Genomic DNA, 19,160 nt, shown 5'->3' with positions numbered 1-19,160 from the left:
ATATATATATATATATATATATATATATATATATATATATATATATATATATATATATATATATATATATATATATACAGGGCTCGAATAAAGCACCTGACATCGGATATTGTCTGACAATTGTCCAGTAATAAAATGACATCTATTTGACAACATTTTGTCTGACATATATTTTATGTGCATTTATTTTCTAATCATTTTAGTTGTTCCAAAATTATTAATAAATTCAGTATTGTATAAACTTTATTTATTGAACTTTTTTTTTTTATACAAAACAAAATTGAAGTTAAACACACAGCTACGTTAATAAAATATATCATTTTTTCGAGTTAATTCATCTTTTAAATGACACCAAAGAATAACATTTTTTTGAACTAAGTAGCCTGATTTTTTTATATCAAAATGTTGCAATTAGTTATTAATTTAAATGTATAGTTTTGTATTTATTTCATTTTTTGTACTTTGGTTTTTATAAATTTCAAACAAATATTTTAGCTTTTAAAACCCCTTTTAAATTTATTTTATAAAAAGTTTAATATAATAGTTATTTTTATGCTTATAGAAACCAGTACATTCTATTACTCTATTAATTTTGAGTTGTTACATAACGTTTGTTTTAGCACTAAAAGTTTTTGCTATTAAAAGTGTTTATAAAATTAATCCTAAAAAAAGTTTAAAAAGTTTTATAGAAAAATACATATTTTATAAATGTAATTTTGTATAATTTTTTATAATTTTCTATTGTAAACATTATAATTAATTTTATTACTTTATTTAATAAAGTAATAAGTAAACATAATGATTTATTTGCATAGTTAATTAAATATTTAATAATTTTGTATTTTTGTTATACATTTTTATTATATAATTATGTGTTTAAAATTACATAGTTTATGTATTTAATATATTTACGTAATAATTTATGTATTTAAAAATTTTCAAAGCATTTCGAATAGTATAGTAATAGTTAAAAAAATTTTTAAATATAAGTTTTTTGAGCTTAGATTATCTTAAGTCTTTCTTTTTGTTAGATAATTTATCTTACATATTGCATGGTCAAGTTGTAAAAACAAAATATATTTTATGCGTTGTCAGGAATGGCATTCGATCGCACCAGGGCTGTGGAGTCGCAGTCGCAGAGTTACCACATTTTTAGCAGATTCAGAGTCACTAAACAAAATTGCGACTCCAATAGCAAAACTTCTCGCTATTGCACGTGCATGTACAAAATATTCAATTAACCATATATTCATACTAAACCTCAAAGAACTTTTCATAAATTTGACACAAAAAAAAAATTATTGTGTAAAATTTTTTCAAAGAATTTTTCAAATTTTGCTTCGGAGTTGGAGTCGGAGTCATACTCTGAAAATTTCAATGAATGGAGTCAGAGTCGGTACTTTTTTTTTACAACTCCGCACCCCTTTAGTTTTTATCGGACATGTCTGGCAAACTTGAGTCATTATCAAAAGTTGTGCATTTTTTAAACATAATTGGATGGTTTTTAATCTTTTTTTTTAGTAATCATACTTTTTTTCTCACATCATTTGTTGCGTTGTTTTTAATAAGTTTTAAAAGTTGTGTTGTTTTTTAATATTGGATTTTTTGTTACGATCATCATGGTTACAACTTTTACAACAAAAAAACACATAAAAATCCTTGTAAAACTTAAGTTAAAAACTATGAAACTCAGCATATAATAATATCAATATGTGCTAAATACACACACCAAATGATTTTCTTTTCACCATCCCCTTTACTGCATTAAATCTGACAAAGTTGTGTTATTCTGAAGTGGTAAAAAGTAAAAGACCATCATGCTATTTAGAGTTAATTTTTGAAAAAAGTTAAAGACCTTAATGCTGTAACTTTTGCATACTAAATTTTGAGATAGTATTTCACATTTCTGTAAAGTTTCGAGTCATTTCCAATTATGGTTCATTTTTAATAGCTTAAAGTGTATAAAATGTTACAACCGCCACTCTTGCGGTTTTGCATAAATTTTATGAATTAAAATTATTTGAGGGTGCCACAAGACCCTTAAACATCAAACAGGTTTCTAATATTATTAAAAAATAAGTTTTCCAAAAATATGTCATTTTGGGTCTCAAATGAAGTGAATTTATATAAAAACTTTAAAAGTAATTATTATTTAATAAAAAAAATTGAGAAAAAAATTATAATGAAAAAAATCTTGTTGAATATCCTTTTTTTGTTTTCAGTTAAAAAATGTCATTTTCTATTTATTAAAATCTAAAATAATAATAATATTTATAAAATAATGATTTTGAAGTTTTTATATAGTTTTGCTTCATTTGAGACCCAACATACTTTTAGAAAACTCATTTTTTGATTATATTAGGAACCTGTTTTAAGAGTCTTGTGGCACCTCTAAAAAATTTTTTTAATTAATAAGTTTTTAAATCAAAATCAATCTGTTTTTAGCACCACCCTAATATATATATATTATATATATATATATATATATATATATATATATATATATATATATATATATATATATATATATATATATATATATATATATCGTTTTATTTAGTGTTGTATTAAAATAATACAAAACTCTTGTTCGTTGAAAAGTGCTCAATATTTAGGAAATTTATTTTGGTTATATATAAATTTCAAAACAGAGCCATTTATATTTTTAATTATAATTATATATATATATATATATATATATATATATGTCCTTTACATCTTAAAAAATCCTTTGTATTATGGTTGCTTGCATCTTTATATATTTGTTGCTTACAACCTTGTTAAAGATGAGTTTGTTTTTTTTAAATGTCAAGGTTATTTAATATACAATAAAACTAATAATTAAGTTATGTATGATAAATTTGCTGATTATTTAAAAAAAAAAGAGTAAATATAAAACAAATGGCAAGTTTAATAAATAAGAGTTTTAAAATAACCATAAAAGGTTTAAATTAGTTTTTATATATTTTTAAACACCTCTGTCTTTAATTTTGTATGCATATCTGCAAAAAAGTTATGAGCATTTAATTTATAAGGAAATATTGAATAAGATTTAAATAAGGTATAAATTATTTTATATTTCTTTTCACGATTTCATTTATTTAAAATATTTGATCGCTAAATTCCTTTAGACTGTTGTGATTAGCGGTTGTTTTTTTATTGTACTTTATCGTGCTTTATATTTCTAGTTTTATCTGATTTATAAAATGAATTAAAATATTAAAGTTTAAATCATAATCTTTAATAATAACAAAAATAATAATAATAATATGGTTTTACAATAGGGTTTTGTAACATAATTCAAGATCAATATAAATATTTTTTACTGAATAAAGAGTTTAGTGGTCAAAACAGAGTTTACAGTTTTTAAAAAGCTAAAAGTTTAAAGACAGAAGCATTTCCAGATATCGTAATTCGCGATCACTTAATTCGAGCCCTGTAAATATCATTTAATATTTAACTGATGATAGTGAGATGATTAATTACATGATTTTGTGTGTAGATGTAAAAAATCACAATTTCCATTAAATTTTTTTTTTTTTTTGTAATTTTTATAATTTATTCTAGATTTTTTGATCTTTTTTTATAAGGTGGGTCAATTTTATGATATTGCTGCATTATATTTGGAAAATATACCTAATGCTTATGGTGAAAACACTGTGGAAAATCCAATTAAACTTTCTATTAAAGGATTTGCAGAGGTTTTTATTTATAATTTTTTTACATGTTTTGTTTTCCCTTTATTAATTTTAAATAAGCATTTTTGCAGGATTTTTTTTCTCGTAAAATTGTTAAAAAGATGTTGCATTAGACCAAGTTTTTTCAACTTTATTTTATCATATATTTAGGTCACTTTTTTAATGAGATGGTTAACTATTTTATAAATATTATTTTGTTTCACATTATTTCCTATTTTATATATATAAAAGTTCATTTGTCACTTCTTTTTTGTGAAATTTCTTTTCTTATTTGAAAAGTTAAAAAATCACACTGAAATAGCAAGAGAGAGAGAGTAATTAGAAAACAACTTAAAAACTTGAATAAGCCCAATACTTTTAAAATTGTTTTTGTGTTATGTAATTCTAATTTCAATGAAAAAATTTTTATAAATGATTATAAAAAAAGATTTTAACTTTTTAAATATGCGTGTATCTATTATTTTTAATATGTGTGTATCCATTATTTTTAATATGGGTATATCTATTATTTTTAATATGTGTGTATCTATTATTTTTAATATGCGTGTATCTATTATTTTTAATATGCCTATATCTATTATTTTTAATATGTGTGTATCTGTTATTTTTAATATGTGTGTATCTATTATTTTTGCTTTTTAGAATGAAAGACTTAGTATTTAAAATACAAGTCTTTTTAGTCATAATGTATTTTAGTCATATTTTACAAAGTTAAAAACTATAAAAATATTGCACATTAAAAAGTTTTTTTTGTTTTTAATATAAATGGTTTGCAAAGTTTAAATTTTACATTTTATTTTTAAAAAGTTTTTGATTGAAATTAAAAAGCTAGAAATTTAAATGGCTTTTTAATATTATTAAAAGTTCTTTATTGTTGTTTTTTTTGTTTTTTTGTCACAAATATTTAAAAAATGATAATTATGTCAAGACATTAAAAAATAAAAGTTTAATAAGGAATTTTTTATCTTCAAGATGCTCACAAAAACGTAATTATTAGCTTTTATTTATTATTGTATAATTAAATAATACTTATTAAGGTAATATTTTATTTTAAATGCACAATATTTTCTTTACTATTTTTATTTATTTAAATAAAATACTCAGCCTAAGTAAAATGACTCAACCTAAAAAACATTAAATTTAATAAAACATTAAATTTTGATGCTTTAAAAAAAATAATTTTATTATGAATAGGCTTTATTTCATCTGTAAACTGACACAGGTGTGGAGGCAGGCGTCGGCGATTGTCTGTTGTTCCTGCCTTGGCCTGATACACTTCTGTTTTATCACAAAAGTTATGTAATACAACTAATGCATAAACAATTTGTAAACAAGGTGCAGAAAAATAACATTTTCGAAACAGTAGCTTTTTTAAATATTATTTCTACTATGTTTACTTATTTTGTTCTAGGTTTTTTTTTTTATTTCTATTTTTTTTATATTATTTTATATTTCTATTTTTTTTATATTATTATATTTTTTTTTATATTATTTCTATTATTTTTATTTCTACTATGTTTACTTATCTTGTTCTAGGTTTTTTTATATTTCTATATTAAAAAACCAAGAAAAACCTTATTATAAAAAAACTTTTTGGAACTTAGACTTCATGCAAAATATGTATGTCAGATGTTACTATTTTTTGTTAACTATTTATAAAAAAAGACTCAATTCGATTCAAAACATTATTTTATATTTCATAGGTAGAAATTAGTCAATTATTTGACACCTTATTAAATGTCTTTTTAGAAATACAATACAAATTTTTGGTGCACTATTTCAATTATTATTAAAAATTCAGTTATTATTAAAAATAATTAATTGAAAATATTTCAATTAATAATAAAGTAAAAATAAGATAATTACAAAAAAAAATCAGTTTCAGTTCAGTTTCAGTTTCAGTTTTCAAAAGTTTCTGAAAAGTTTTCTTCAACACTCTTTATTTGTACTTTTTTGTTTTTTAATCACCCATTGTTTATTTTTATTATTATTATAATTATTATTATTTGATTTATTTACACCAAGAAAAACAAGTTAGTATAGTGCGCAGTGGTGATACTTACTTGTTTTTTTGTGATAGTGTTGTACTTTTTTAAATTTGATATGAACAATGACAAGGTGGATGTGTAAACAACATAATGAGGAAGAGAATTCCATATCATTATAAGGTCAAATTTTATTTGAGATTTCAAATCCATTTGAGAGATTAAAGATTTAAGTTGTTGAGTCTTGTGGATTCTTTATAAGGAACATAACATCTTTTACAGAAAATTATAGAAAATGTTTTTGAACCTTTTCTATCCAACGTATTTCTTTTAAAAGGTAGGGATTCCATACTGAGTTCAATATTTGAACATAAGTCGAACATAAACTTTATAGGCTCCTATTTAAAGTTGGGAATCGTTACTGATAAAAGATTTTAAAAATATGTAAGGACAAGCATGTGAACTTTCAATAAAAAAGCAGTTATTGGAAAACTTTATATCCGAAGATACAACCATACCAATATATTAAATAGATTCAATAGGTGTATCAATCAATAGGTGTATCAATCAATAGGTGTATCAATCAATAGGTGTATCAATCAATAGGTGTATCAATGTTCATTGAGTATAAATGTTATTGTAAAAGACATTTTTGGTTGCAAATTAAGGTGTTAATGAGGTGTGTGTTGTTTCTATTGTCTCTTGCTTGATACAACTTGCTATGGTCTGCAAACCAGCTTGATGCTTCAGTCACAACGGATGCACAAGGTTACATTGTTTATAAAACTAAAAAAAAAAAGGGGCCTAAGACAGTCTCTTGAGGTATTTGATTTTTTTAAATAATTTTGTTTGAATATAAGTTACCAACACAACACATTAAGATTCGTCACATAAGTTTTTCATAAGTTTTTTGTTACTACTAAAAATGATTAGGTCATTATTAATAATTATTTTTTATTTTTTATTATCAAGTATAATTTTGTTAAATTTAGTCTGTGACAGTATTACCAGAACCACCAATAATTATTTTTTCTGGAAAATTATTCATTGGAGTAAACTACAAGCAAACAATCAAGGTATTTTTTATTTATTTTTTTTATATATCATAACAAATATATATGGTAATAGATATAATATATGATAATAAATATAATATACGATAATAGATATAATATATGATAATAAATATAATATATGATAATAAATATAATATATGATAATAAATATAATATATGATAATATATATATATATATATATATATATATATATATATATATATATATATATATATATATATATATATATATATATATATATATATATATATATATATATATATATATATATATATATATATATATATATATATAGTTCATTCAAGACTTTTAATGGGACTTATATTACCCTGACAAAGTGAAATTCTACAAACAAAATATTGTATAAAAGTTTTAACTGTTATAATCTCTTAATTTACTAAAAAACTCTAAATCATATCACTGCAATATCATGCTTGTAACTATAAATGCTTGATATATAACTATAAATGTATAAATGCTTGATATATAACTATAAATCACTAAATGCTTGCAGTAACTTATATGGTTTATATGGTTATTTTGCATTTTAAATCCCATCACATTAAACACAAAAAACCGTATAACCTAAAGCTGTATAGTTTACCAAACGCAATCAAAATAGTGTGAACACAAAAATAGATCATCAAAAAAAAACATTATTAGCATTATTATTTATAATAAGCTAACATTATTATTTATAATAAGCTAACATTAGTATTTATAAATTTAATAAAATCATTAAAAATTATATTGATAAATTATAGTGATATTAATTTTTTTAAATTAATATCACTGTTATAAATGGTTTTTCATTTTAATTATTCACATTAGTTTTTTTTTTAATTGTTTTTAATGATTCTGTTTCTTTTTCTTGTTTTTAAGTTGAAAAACTTGAGTCAATGTAAAACATCATTCCAGTGGAAGAAATTTGTCTCAAAAGAATGTATTATCGATGTGTTACCAGAAAAACAAGATATAGGTAAACATATAATTATTTGATATATTCCAATGAAATAAAATTATTTTAAACAAAAATTTTAAAATACTTTTAGGTAATAATGAGAGTGTTGAGTGTTTTGTATCTATTGAAGGAATTATCCCATCAAACATAAAATGTGATATAAAGTATGATGTTCCATTTTCGATGGCTGATCAATATTTACGAGTTGAAGGAACTTTTCATGTTTGTACATATGTTTTAATATTTTCACACATATATATATACTATATATATATATATATATATATATATATATATATATATATATATATATATATATATATATATATATATATATATATATATATATAAATTATTTTTATCAGTAAAAACACTTTACTAATTTACTGCATTAGTAAAAACACAATATATATTTAATATATACATAAATATATATGTATATCAGAGTTTCCACTATGCTGGAAAAACTGGAAATTTGTTTTGTTTAAATTTGCTGTTTAGTAGCTTAATTTTTGTTTAATTATTGATTTTTTTAAATTATTTTAAATCTTACTAACAATATTTTTTCAATAATTTTTTAATCAATAATTTCTTATTTTAAATCTATATTTATATTCAATATTTATTTTAAAATTATTTTAAATCTTACTAACAATATTTTGTTTTAAATTGTTTTAAATTCGGCATTTGTTTTTAAATTCGGCATTGTTTTTTAATTTAAATTCGGCATTTTAATTTAAATTTAATTTCGGCATTTTAATTTAAATTTAATTTAAATTTAATTAAATTTAAATTAAATTTAATTTTAATTTTAATTTTAATTTAAATTCGGTAATTTAATTTAAATTCGGCATTGTTTTTAAATTCGGCAATTGTTTTAAATTCGGCATTTTGTGTCAGATCAGGTTATCCTGCTACTGGTAACATGTAACCCAGTACAATCTGCTTCATGTCCTGCTGCCTTGTAGGATACGCCTTTTTAGGCAAAGGCTAGGAGATGCCAACTCCGATTTAAAACACCCCCTGCCTTGGGGCTCTTGGTTGAGTAAAGGCTAGAGATGGTGTCTCGATAAAAATACTCATCTTGGGCAGATGTTAAATGCACCCAGCTACTGTCTTGTAGAAGGCCTCCTAGGCAAAGACTTAAGGGGTAAACAGATTCTATCTGTTGACCAGGCTCGCACCCCTTCTTCATCTATTAGGCTGGCGCAGATGTATTTTTAATACATAGTTTCCAGTTTAGGATGTTGAATGCTGGATCTTCTTGACTCAATGCATGGGTTTGCTTGTGTCACTGCTTTTATGACTAGGCAACTCATTCTATTATCTCCTTATGAGGGTACAGCTCTAAAACTCAGTTTTATGGTTCTGAGGCCGGCTGGTAGTCAGGTTTCCCGAACTCTGTGGTAGCTCTCAGAGAGAATGATTCCATCAACAGCTGAAAAATATCAAAGTATTAACAGTGCCATGTTGCGCATGGATGGTGTCCCTGTTTGTACTTTTGGTGTGCATTGCAGAGGCCACATTTGGAGCCCTTTGTTACGGCTTAGGGTTTATTAGTAGTAATGAGGAAATTGCTTGGGCTATTAAACGGTGTCCTGAGTACTATCTATGCTTTGAGTCAAGTTCTTCAATCTAATTTAAAAATGAATAAAGTACCAAAAACTATAAAACACAAAAAACCATCATCATCACCAAGTTCTCTAAACCTATCATTCACTAATATTCGTGGTCTTCAAAGTAACTTTTCTTCTGTTGAGTCTTATCTCTTGCAAAGTTCACCAGACCTACTTGCTCTTTGTGAGACTAATTTGAGTTCGGCTGTCTCATCTTGTGATCTTAGTGTTGATGGTTATCTTCCTCTGATTCGTAAAGACTCCAATAGTCACATGCTTGGCCTGGGCATTTACATTCGTAAGAATTCACCTGTTTGTCGTGAAACTAGGTTTGAATCCACAGACTATTCTTTCATGTGCTTTCGTTTAGCACCACTTCACTCTATTGCCTTTCTCTTTGTTCTATATCGCTCTCCTTCATCTCAAGACAGCACTCTTTTTGATGTTATTTCCGATCATATTGACCAATGCCCTCTCTCTTTATCCATCAGCTAATATAGTTGTTGTCGGTGACTTTAATGCTCACCACTCTGAATGGCTTGGCTCTAGTGTCAGTGACTCTGCAGGCATTAAAGCCCACAACTTTTGCCTTTCTCAATCCCTAACTCAAATAGTCAACTTTCCAACTCGCTTTCCTGACAACCCTAATCATTTACCTTCTCTACTTGACTTATGTCTTGTTTCTGATCCTAGTCAGTGCTCAGTTTCTCCACATTCACCCTTAGGTACTTCTGATCACAGTTTGATCTCTCTAAAACTAATATCTCATTCTTCTTCATCACCTGAATCCCCCTATTATTGAACCTCTTACAACTACAGTAAAGCTGACTGGGATTCTTTCCGTGATTTTCTTCGTGATGGCCCTTGGGTAGAAATCTTTCAACTTCCTGTCGACAAATGTGCTTCTTACATAACTTCGTGGATTCAGGCAGGCATGGAATCTTTTATTCCCTCTCGACGATTCCAGGTCAAACCTCACTCTCCTCCATGGTTTTCTTCACACTGTGCTGCTGCGATTGCCAATCGAAACCGTTACTTCCATATTTATCAGCAAAACAATTCTCCAGAAAACAGACGTCTGTTTATTACTGCAAGAAACAATTGTAAAAAGGTTTTGTCTAACGCCAAAACCCGCTATTCTCAGGTCATGAAATCTCGTATCTCATCTCAAAAATTAGGCTCTCGTGACTTTTGGAGAATCTTTAATAATATCAATAACAAGGGCAAATCTATAATTCCACCTCTCTTGTACGGTTCCGATTTTGTCACCTCACCTAAAGACAATGCCGAACTGTTTGCTAAAAACTTTTCATCAATATCATCTCTTGATTCCACTAATTGCGTTCTACCTGATATTGCCAACAAACAGGTTGATCCATTGCTTGACATTCATATCACTCCAGCATCTGTATCTAAAGTGACTTCCTGCCTAGACTCTTCCACAGCTTGTGGCCCAGACAACATACCTGTTATTGTCTTGCAGAAGTGATCTCCGGAGCTGTCGTCTATACTCTCAAAACTATTCAACAAGTGCTTATCAGAGTCTTGTTTTCCAGCCTGCTGGAAAGCCGCATCTGTTATCCCTATCTTCAAAAATTCTGGGGAGCGATCTGATTTGTCTAACTACCGTCCCATAAGTCTTCTTCCTATCATAAGCAAGGTTTTTGAATCTTTAATTAACAAACACTTAATTTCTCATCTTGAATCTAATAACTTACTTTCTGACCATCAATATGGATTTCGATCTTCTCGTTCTACAGCTGATTTGCTAACAGTAATAACTGACAGGTTTTATCATGCATTAGATGAAGGTGGAGAGGTTAAGGCCATCGCTCTTGACATTTCAAAAGCGTTTGATAAAGTTTGGCATGCTGGTCTTCTCCATAAGCTTTCTTCTTATGGTGTATCCGGCAACATCTTTAAGATCATTGAATCTTTCCTTTCCAATCGTAGCATAAAAGTTGTCCTCGATGGACAACACTCTTCTTCTTATTCTGTAACTTCAGGGGTTCCTCAAGGTTCTATCCTTGGCCCTATACTTTTTTTAATTTACATTAACGATCTTCCAGATATTCTCACATCTAAGGTGGCATTGTTTGCTGATGATACTACCATTTATTCTTGTCGTGATAAGAAACCAACACCCTCTGATTGCTTGGAGGGGGCATTTGAGCTTGAAAAGGATCTCACTTCTGCTACAGCATGGGGCTCACAGTGGCTGGTGAACTTTAATTCAGATAAAACTCAATTTTTTTCAGCCAATCGTTATCGCAATAATTTAGATCTTCCTATATTTATGAACGGTGATGTACTCGATGAGTCACCTACTCTTCATCTTCTTGGATTAACTCTTACTTCGAATCTTTCTTGGAAACCATATATCAAATCGGTTGCAAAATTAGCATCTGCTAAGGTTGCATCTCTTTATCGAGCTCGCCACTTTCTTACTCTGGATTTTATCCTCTATCTCTATAAATCCCAAATCCGGCCTTGTATGGAATACTGTTGCCATATCTGGGGCGGATCTTCTAATGATGCCCTTTCTCTTTTAGACAAGGTGCAAAAACGCATTGTAAACATAGTTGGACCTGCTCTTGCAGCCAACCTCCAACCATTATCACATCGTTGTAATGTTGCTTCTCTTTCTCTTTTCTACAAATACTATAATGGGCACTGCTCTAAAGAGCTAGCGTCTCTTGTTCCATCTACTAAAATTCATTCTCGTGTTACTCGTCATTCAATTAAGTGTCATCCTTTTTCTGTGACTGTTCCTAAGTGCTCCAAAAACGCTTATTCGTCTAGTTTTTTTCCTTGAACATCAGTTCTTTGGAATTCGCTTCCTTCATCTTGCTTTCCTGACTCATATAATTTGCAATCTTTTAAATCGTCTGTCAATCGTTATCTTGCTCTACAATCTTCATCTTTTCTCTTACAGTAACTTCCAACTTTAATTAGTGGCTGCTTGCAGCCTTGTTGAAAGCGAAGATGTAAAAAAAAAAAAAAAAAAAAAAAAAAATTTATTTCTTTTAAAGTTTTATATTTATTTATATTAGTATTGTTATTATATATGGGTCAAATCATTATGTTTCAACCAATCGCCTGTGGGGTACCATCTCTAATTTTCCTGATTTTTACATATTGTTATGTGCATTATGTAGATAGGTTAAATTTGAAATTCCAGACTTCCAAGTACAACGGTTTAGAAATTATAGCCTTAGAAACATGACACAGTGGCCCCCCTCAATTTAAAAATGGTCAAAACAGACTACTTTAGAGCTGTATAACTTTTTTCTCATTTTCAACAAGTGTCTCATTTTTTCTAGAACTATTTTCTGGATAGTTCTCTCTTTAAAAAAGTGGTTTTTATTAACTTGTGTTAATTTAGAAAAAAATTATGACCTCCTAAACTTTGGAAAAAATCGTAAAATTGCTAAAATATGCCAAATTGAAACTAATTGTAGCATCATTCTATTCATCCACAAGTTTTTACAGATAAGCTTTCTGATTAGCTACTACTGTCTGCAATAAATGGGCAAAATATAGGCAGCTTTTTGCAGTTTAGAACTTAAATATATCTAAAAGCAAAATGTCCACTCACCTAAAAAGTCCATTTTTCAGCCATTTTGAGATGCTTGTAAATTTTTAACCAGTGCCCCTCTAATCTGCCAACTGGCCTATGTGAAGGGTACAACTATTTATAAGTCATTTCTTAATAAAATGAAAGGTATGGTTGGTTGTCCTCTTCTTGATCTGGGGTTTATAGAAGATAGGGGCACAAATAAAGGGGCAGTAACTTTTTAGAGACCTTCATTATGGTTCAAATAAAGGTCTCTAAATTAATTTAGATATTTAGATACTTAAAATCTAAATATCTAAATTAATTTCAAATTAAAACCATTATTTCTTTAAATTCTATTTTATTATAGGTAATCAGTGGTCTGTATATGGTCTGGACCCTCCCCCCCCCCTCACTCTCACTAAGGTGAGGGGGTTTGGGGTAGCATCGATCAAAGGGGGAAGGTGGGCAATAAACTTACAAAGATACAAGCATTCATTTTCTAGCATGAAACATTTGAATGAACTATATATACATGATTCATTTCCTAATGAATCATGTATGTTTTAGGCGAGTGGACATTTTGCTTTTAGATATATTTAAGTTCAAACTGCAACAAGCTGCCTATATTTTGCCCATTTATTGCAGACAGTAGTAGCTAATCAGAAAACTTATCTGTAAAAACTTGTGGATGAATAGAATGATGCTACAGTTAGTTTCAATTTGGCATATTTTAGCAATTTTACGATTTTTTCCAAAGTTTAGGAGGTCATAATTTTTTTCTAAATTAACACAAGTTAATAAAAACCACTTTTTTAAAGAGAGAACTATCCAGAAAATAGTTCTAGAAAAAATGAGACACTTGTTGAAAATGAGAAAAAAGTTATACAGCTCTAAAGTAGTCTGTTTTGACCATTTTTAAATTGAGGGGGGCCACTGTGTCATGTTTCTAAGGCTATAATTTCTGAACCGTTGTACTTGGAAGTCTGGAATTTCAAATTTAACCTATCTACATAATGCACATAACAATATGTAAAAATCAGGAAAATCAGAGATGGTGCCCCACAAAGTTTTCTTTAAATTGGTTGAAATATAATGATTTGACCCATATATGGAATTATTTAAAAGTAAAGATTTAAAGATGACTGGTTGAGCGATGATAAATTTAAAGACCGGCTAAAGAGGGATCTTAAAGATTATGCTAAAGCAAGATGTGTAGTTAGCCGCAGGTCAATAGAACTCTCTTCAGGTGGGCGCTCTGCTTTGACAAACCATGCAAAAGGAGCAAAGCACAATATAGAATTAAGAAAAGTGAAAGGTATCTTCGCAAAACCAAAAGAGATAAATATTTTACCATCTGTCTTTTCTGACTCTAATGAGTAAATTACAAAAAAACACAAGACATTAGACTTGTGTGTAAAAAAATCTACTGTTTTTTGATGCACAAAAAAAATGTTACAAAGACTGAAATTATCTGGCAGCTTAAAAATGTGAATAGTGGATTTTCTCTATATTTAAATGATGACTTAGGCTACATTTTTACAGCTATGTTTCCGGACAATGCCGTAGCTTTACAGTTTTAGATGGGTCAAAGCAAAGCGTTGTACTAGTTAAATCACAGTCCTCATTTTAAATCGATTTTATTAGAAACTTTAAAATATCTGACATCCATGTCTATATACTTAAACTTTTGAAATGGATATTTATATTAGATTCTGGGATGTTTGTAGAAACCATGTAAATGTTGGTTATTTTGGATCAAGTTTCTTAGGTCATACAACACATTAGGACTTATTGGAAATAACAAAGCTATACCAAATATAAATGTATAGACCTAATGTCAATATAAAATTTTTCGATGAATTTAGTACCAGCTTGATTGAAACTATATTACATTTTCTAAGAACATCAAAACTTGTAGTTTGCATATTGCCCATGGCAGTTTTAAAACTGGAGAGGCTGGCACAGAATGGAATCTAAAAATGCTGCTTATTTTATTTTACATGATAGTAATGCAAGGAGAGATGACTTTCATTCTGTTACTGGTTCTTTTGCTTATCCTTTTGTTTAACTTTTGCTCAAAAAGGTACTTCTACTGTACTAGCTCCATTCAAAACATAAATTCACATTCTTGGGAATCAGGTTTTTACATAACATTTAGTTACTGGCAATTATAGTAAGACAGACAACATTCAGTGTGAAACATCTGACTTGATACAAAAGTATGACTTTTATATCAAGTCAGGTGTTTAAGCTGATAAAAAAGGATTGACAAAAGAACCAATCATATCTGACTAGTTATGATTCAAAATGTTTGTAAATATTATTTGATTTAAATTTTAGATGTGTTGAAAATAAAAAGGTGGTTACCTGATTGATCAAAGTGTGGAAAAGTTTGACAAATTAGTTTTTTTTTGGAGTGCCTTACCTATATCCAAACAGTCAAAGTCTAAAAGCTATGAAACATTACAAAGATCACTTAATGATTCCTAAGTTACTTCTCTTTGCAAGAAATTGCAAATATAGTTGAACCTTTTCTAAACAAACTATCCATTTTTATTATCCATATTATAAACAGACTATCCAATGATTCCATTTTTATACTTAAATGTAAAGGAAATAATAATAAAGTTGCTTAAAGTTATTGCAAAACCATATGTTCTTAAAAAAGCAGAAGCTTTAAAGTTTTGAAAGATCTTTCTTTAACTTATAATCTGTTACATGATGAAAAGCTTGATCTGAAACACAGGGTTTGCTGTTTCTGAAGAACAGCATTATCTGAAAAAGAATATTTTGATAACATTGTCTCAAAGCAAAGAGCTCTTTAACAAGGCCAGAAAATTTGTTGTTTCAATGGTGAATATTTGACCAGGGCTGGGGCCGGGTTTCAAAAAATATAGCCAGGGCTGGGACCGGTGTTTGTGACTGGGGCTGCATAAACATTCATACATCCTAAAGTATCTTTTTTAATCAAAATTCATGTTATATTTTGTATATATATGCATATGTCATCATCATAATCATCATAACCATTATCATCATCATAATCATCATCATTATTGTCAACATAATCATTATCATCATCAGGCTTTAGCCTTCCTCTTTTATGCTGTTTCTCTAATCATGGTCAATGCTCAAATGAGCTATCATCTCTATTCTGATAAACCAAAATTCATTCTTGCTTGGCTTCTTATTCAACAAGTTGCATCCTTTTACTGTATCTGTAACTTTTTTTTTTTTTTTTCTGAATATATAATTCTCAATGATATTGAGTATGGTATTCTTAGTGTTAATGCTTTTTTAATTTATTGCAGTTTTTTTGGATTAAGTTGTAGTATACAAGTTTATATATGTGTGTACGCATGCAATCACTAATTATGTTGAGAGGTAACTGAAAATAAAAAAGAGAGTAAGTGACAGAAGATGTAAATAGTGTAAATGGTGTGCCCGGGGAGAATTTTAAAGCACTGGTGTTTTTAATAAGAATTATAAACCTTTGAAAAATAATTGAGATAATTGGTGATTAAAAAGTTATTGTAAATGTTGGTAATTAATTATTGACGGGAAAATTTATGATAGTTTGCTACTTTGATAGCATTTGGTGAGAAAAAGAAAGAAAAAAAGAGAATGAAATTGGAAGTAAACATGAAAAGCACAGTAAATGTATGCTAACTTTTCAATGGATTGTAAATATAGTTTTAGTTGTCAGTAGTGAAAGATAGTCCGAGAAGACATAAAGTAGAGGACTCAGTAAAAATGTTGAATAAATTTTTTAATTTAAACTTTTTTTTGAATAAATTAAATGTTTTTTGTCTTTCATAGGGGCCAAGCGTTTCATTTGTTGAAGATTTCTTAGATTTTGAACTTTTGAGGATTGGGACCTACACTAATAAATGTGTCACTCTGATAAATTATTCACCTATTCCTGCTGAATGGAAGTTAAACAAATTGGTATGTTATTATTTAACAAAGTATATTTGAATAGTATTAAAAATAGGAAACTAAGTATGTGGTATGTTTTTATTCAACAATATTTATATATTTAAATAGTAAAGCATATAAGAAACAATGTGTTATAATTTTATTCAACAATATTTATATATTTGAATAGTATAAAATATAAGGAACATTGTAATATGTTTTTATTCAACTATATTTATATACTTGAATAGTATAAAATATAAGAAACTATGTGGTATGTTTTTATTCAATAAAATTTATATATTTGAATAGTATAAAATGAAAAAACAAAATAAAAATTTATACTTATTGTGTAATAAATTAACAATAAACAATAATTTTTGGTTTTATTATTAAATAAGAGTTATTGAAAAAATATGTTATAGGTATAAATTATTTTACATTTAAGTTTTTTTTTTCAATAGTTTTAAAAAATATTTTTTCTCCCTGCAATTTTTAGGAAATTGTAAACTTTTTTTTAACTTTATTTTAACTTCTTTGTTTCAACTTTGGCAACAATAAAAAGTTTTTTTTTAGTTTACTTTGTTCACTTGAATTTATATTTGTTAGTATTTACCTTAATTGACTCTTTTAGGTATATGTTCTCAAGCTTTTGTGCACATGTATGTTTGTAAAAAATGATTAATAAGATACCTGACAGTTTTGGCTAAATTATGCAATTATGCAGTTAAAATAAATTATGCAAATAAAATAAGTTATGCAATTAAAATAAAGTTTTATTACTTGATTTGATATTGATTGACATTTTAATGCAACAAGAATTTCAGGATATTTATCACATAACAGTAGTTCAGAATATTTGTACCAATAATAGTTTCAGTGTATTTATAGCATAATAATAATTTCATAACATTTATGACAATTATTGTTTTCATAATATTTTTCAAATATTATGAAAACAATAATTTGTTTAATAATTTTAGAATATTAATAGCAATAATTCCTCTGAAATTATTTTAGAATATTAATGGCAATTAATTCCTCTGAAATTATTTAAAAATTTAACATAAGTGTAATAGTATTAAAATGAACAGTTTAGTAACAAATTATTAACAATTAATAAGTAACAAATTATTGTTAATTTTAATAATTTATTACAATTTGTGTAATAATATTCTTAAAAGGAGAAGGGAATATGAGTTTAATTATATTATTAAAAGAAGAAGGGGGCATGAGATTAAAAATCTTATCAAAAGAAGGTTGGGGGGTATGGGATTAAAAATCTTATTATAAGAAGGGAGGGTATGAGATTAGCAATACTATTAAATGGAGAAGGAATATGGGGGAGGGGGGTAGTAGGAGGTTGGTAATATCATTTGGGTAACAAAAGTGGTTGTAGATAATGTTATAAAAAATGGATTTTTTTTTTTTTAATATTTAGGATGAAGATCTACCTTTAGCATTTTTTCCTGAAGAAGGGGTTATTAAACCTAATGGAAAGCAAAAAATTGCAGTTCATTTTTCTCCTCAAATTGCATCTTTTATTGAATCCTACATTTGTTGCAATGTTAATAATGGTTTACCATGGTATTTTTATTTTTAATGTTTATTTGTTGAAATTTTTAATTTAGTTCTTTTAAAAATGTTTTAATGCTCCAGTTTAATCAAAAACTTTATTTTAAGTTATATTCCAATTCAAGCACATGTTCAAAGACCATATATCTACACCAAACAATGCTTAATGGTTTTGGACACATTGTTTGTTGGTGTTCCAACTCAGGCAGTTGTTACCATTGTTAACTCCACTTTTTTAACTTCATCTTATGAATGGGTATTTATTTATAAAACCTGTTTACTAGTTAATGTTTTTTTAATAATGTTTTTATATATTATTTTTAACTGTATTTTGATTTGAACTTGTAAGTATTTTATTTGCTTGTTTAAATTAACAAAATTTATTTTGTTGTAGCTTTTTTGTTTTAGAATTTTATAAAAACTCATGGAGTGGATGTTGTTTTCGAACCAAGGGTTGGAGAACTTGCATCTTATGAAGAAGCTTATGTTGCTGTAACAATCATATGCTTGCAAACTGTAAATGCACTTCATATTTGTATTTTAAAATCTTCTGATACGTAAGCTTTCGATAATTAAGAAGTAACTTTAACATTTTGTTATCTTGAACTGTTTCTTTGAAATTTTTAAAATCTTATTAATTGCTAAAAATTTCTCCAAATAAAATTAAAAATATTAACATAATACTAATCACTATTGACCTAAAAAGTAAAAAGTACTTGTTACCATGACCACTGACATCATGACCACTAAAAATCCTTTTGGGGGAATGAT

General features: G+C 27.1%; 1 protein-coding gene across 4 annotated transcripts in view; it reads left to right on the top strand.

Moving 5' to 3' along the window:
• LOC101238775 (deleted in lung and esophageal cancer protein 1) overlaps positions 1-19,160 on the top strand; it is a 91,979-nt gene that overhangs the window by 52,456 nt on the left and 20,363 nt on the right. For all 4 annotated transcript variants that reach the window (XR_010641565.1, XM_065809242.1, XM_065809241.1 and 1 more), the window contains 8 exons: positions 3,591-3,701; positions 6,676-6,759; positions 7,643-7,739; positions 7,813-7,943; positions 16,716-16,844; positions 18,256-18,401; positions 18,498-18,645; positions 18,798-18,905. Coding sequence is in view for 3 of the 4 variants with exons in the window: in XM_065809242.1 (XP_065665314.1) it covers positions 3,591-3,701; positions 6,676-6,759; positions 7,643-7,739; positions 7,813-7,943; positions 16,716-16,844; positions 18,256-18,401; positions 18,498-18,645; positions 18,798-18,905 (954 nt within the window). In the remaining variant the exon portion in view is untranslated. The remainder of the gene's footprint in view (positions 1-3,590; positions 3,702-6,675; positions 6,760-7,642; positions 7,740-7,812; positions 7,944-16,715; positions 16,845-18,255; positions 18,402-18,497; positions 18,646-18,797; positions 18,906-19,160) is intronic.

This window comes from Hydra vulgaris, chromosome 11, assembly GCF_038396675.1.
Source record: "Hydra vulgaris chromosome 11, alternate assembly HydraT2T_AEP".
Taxonomy (NCBI): Eukaryota; Metazoa; Cnidaria; class Hydrozoa; order Anthoathecata; family Hydridae; genus Hydra; species Hydra vulgaris.
This window is presented reverse-complemented; position numbering and strand designations above follow the sequence as displayed.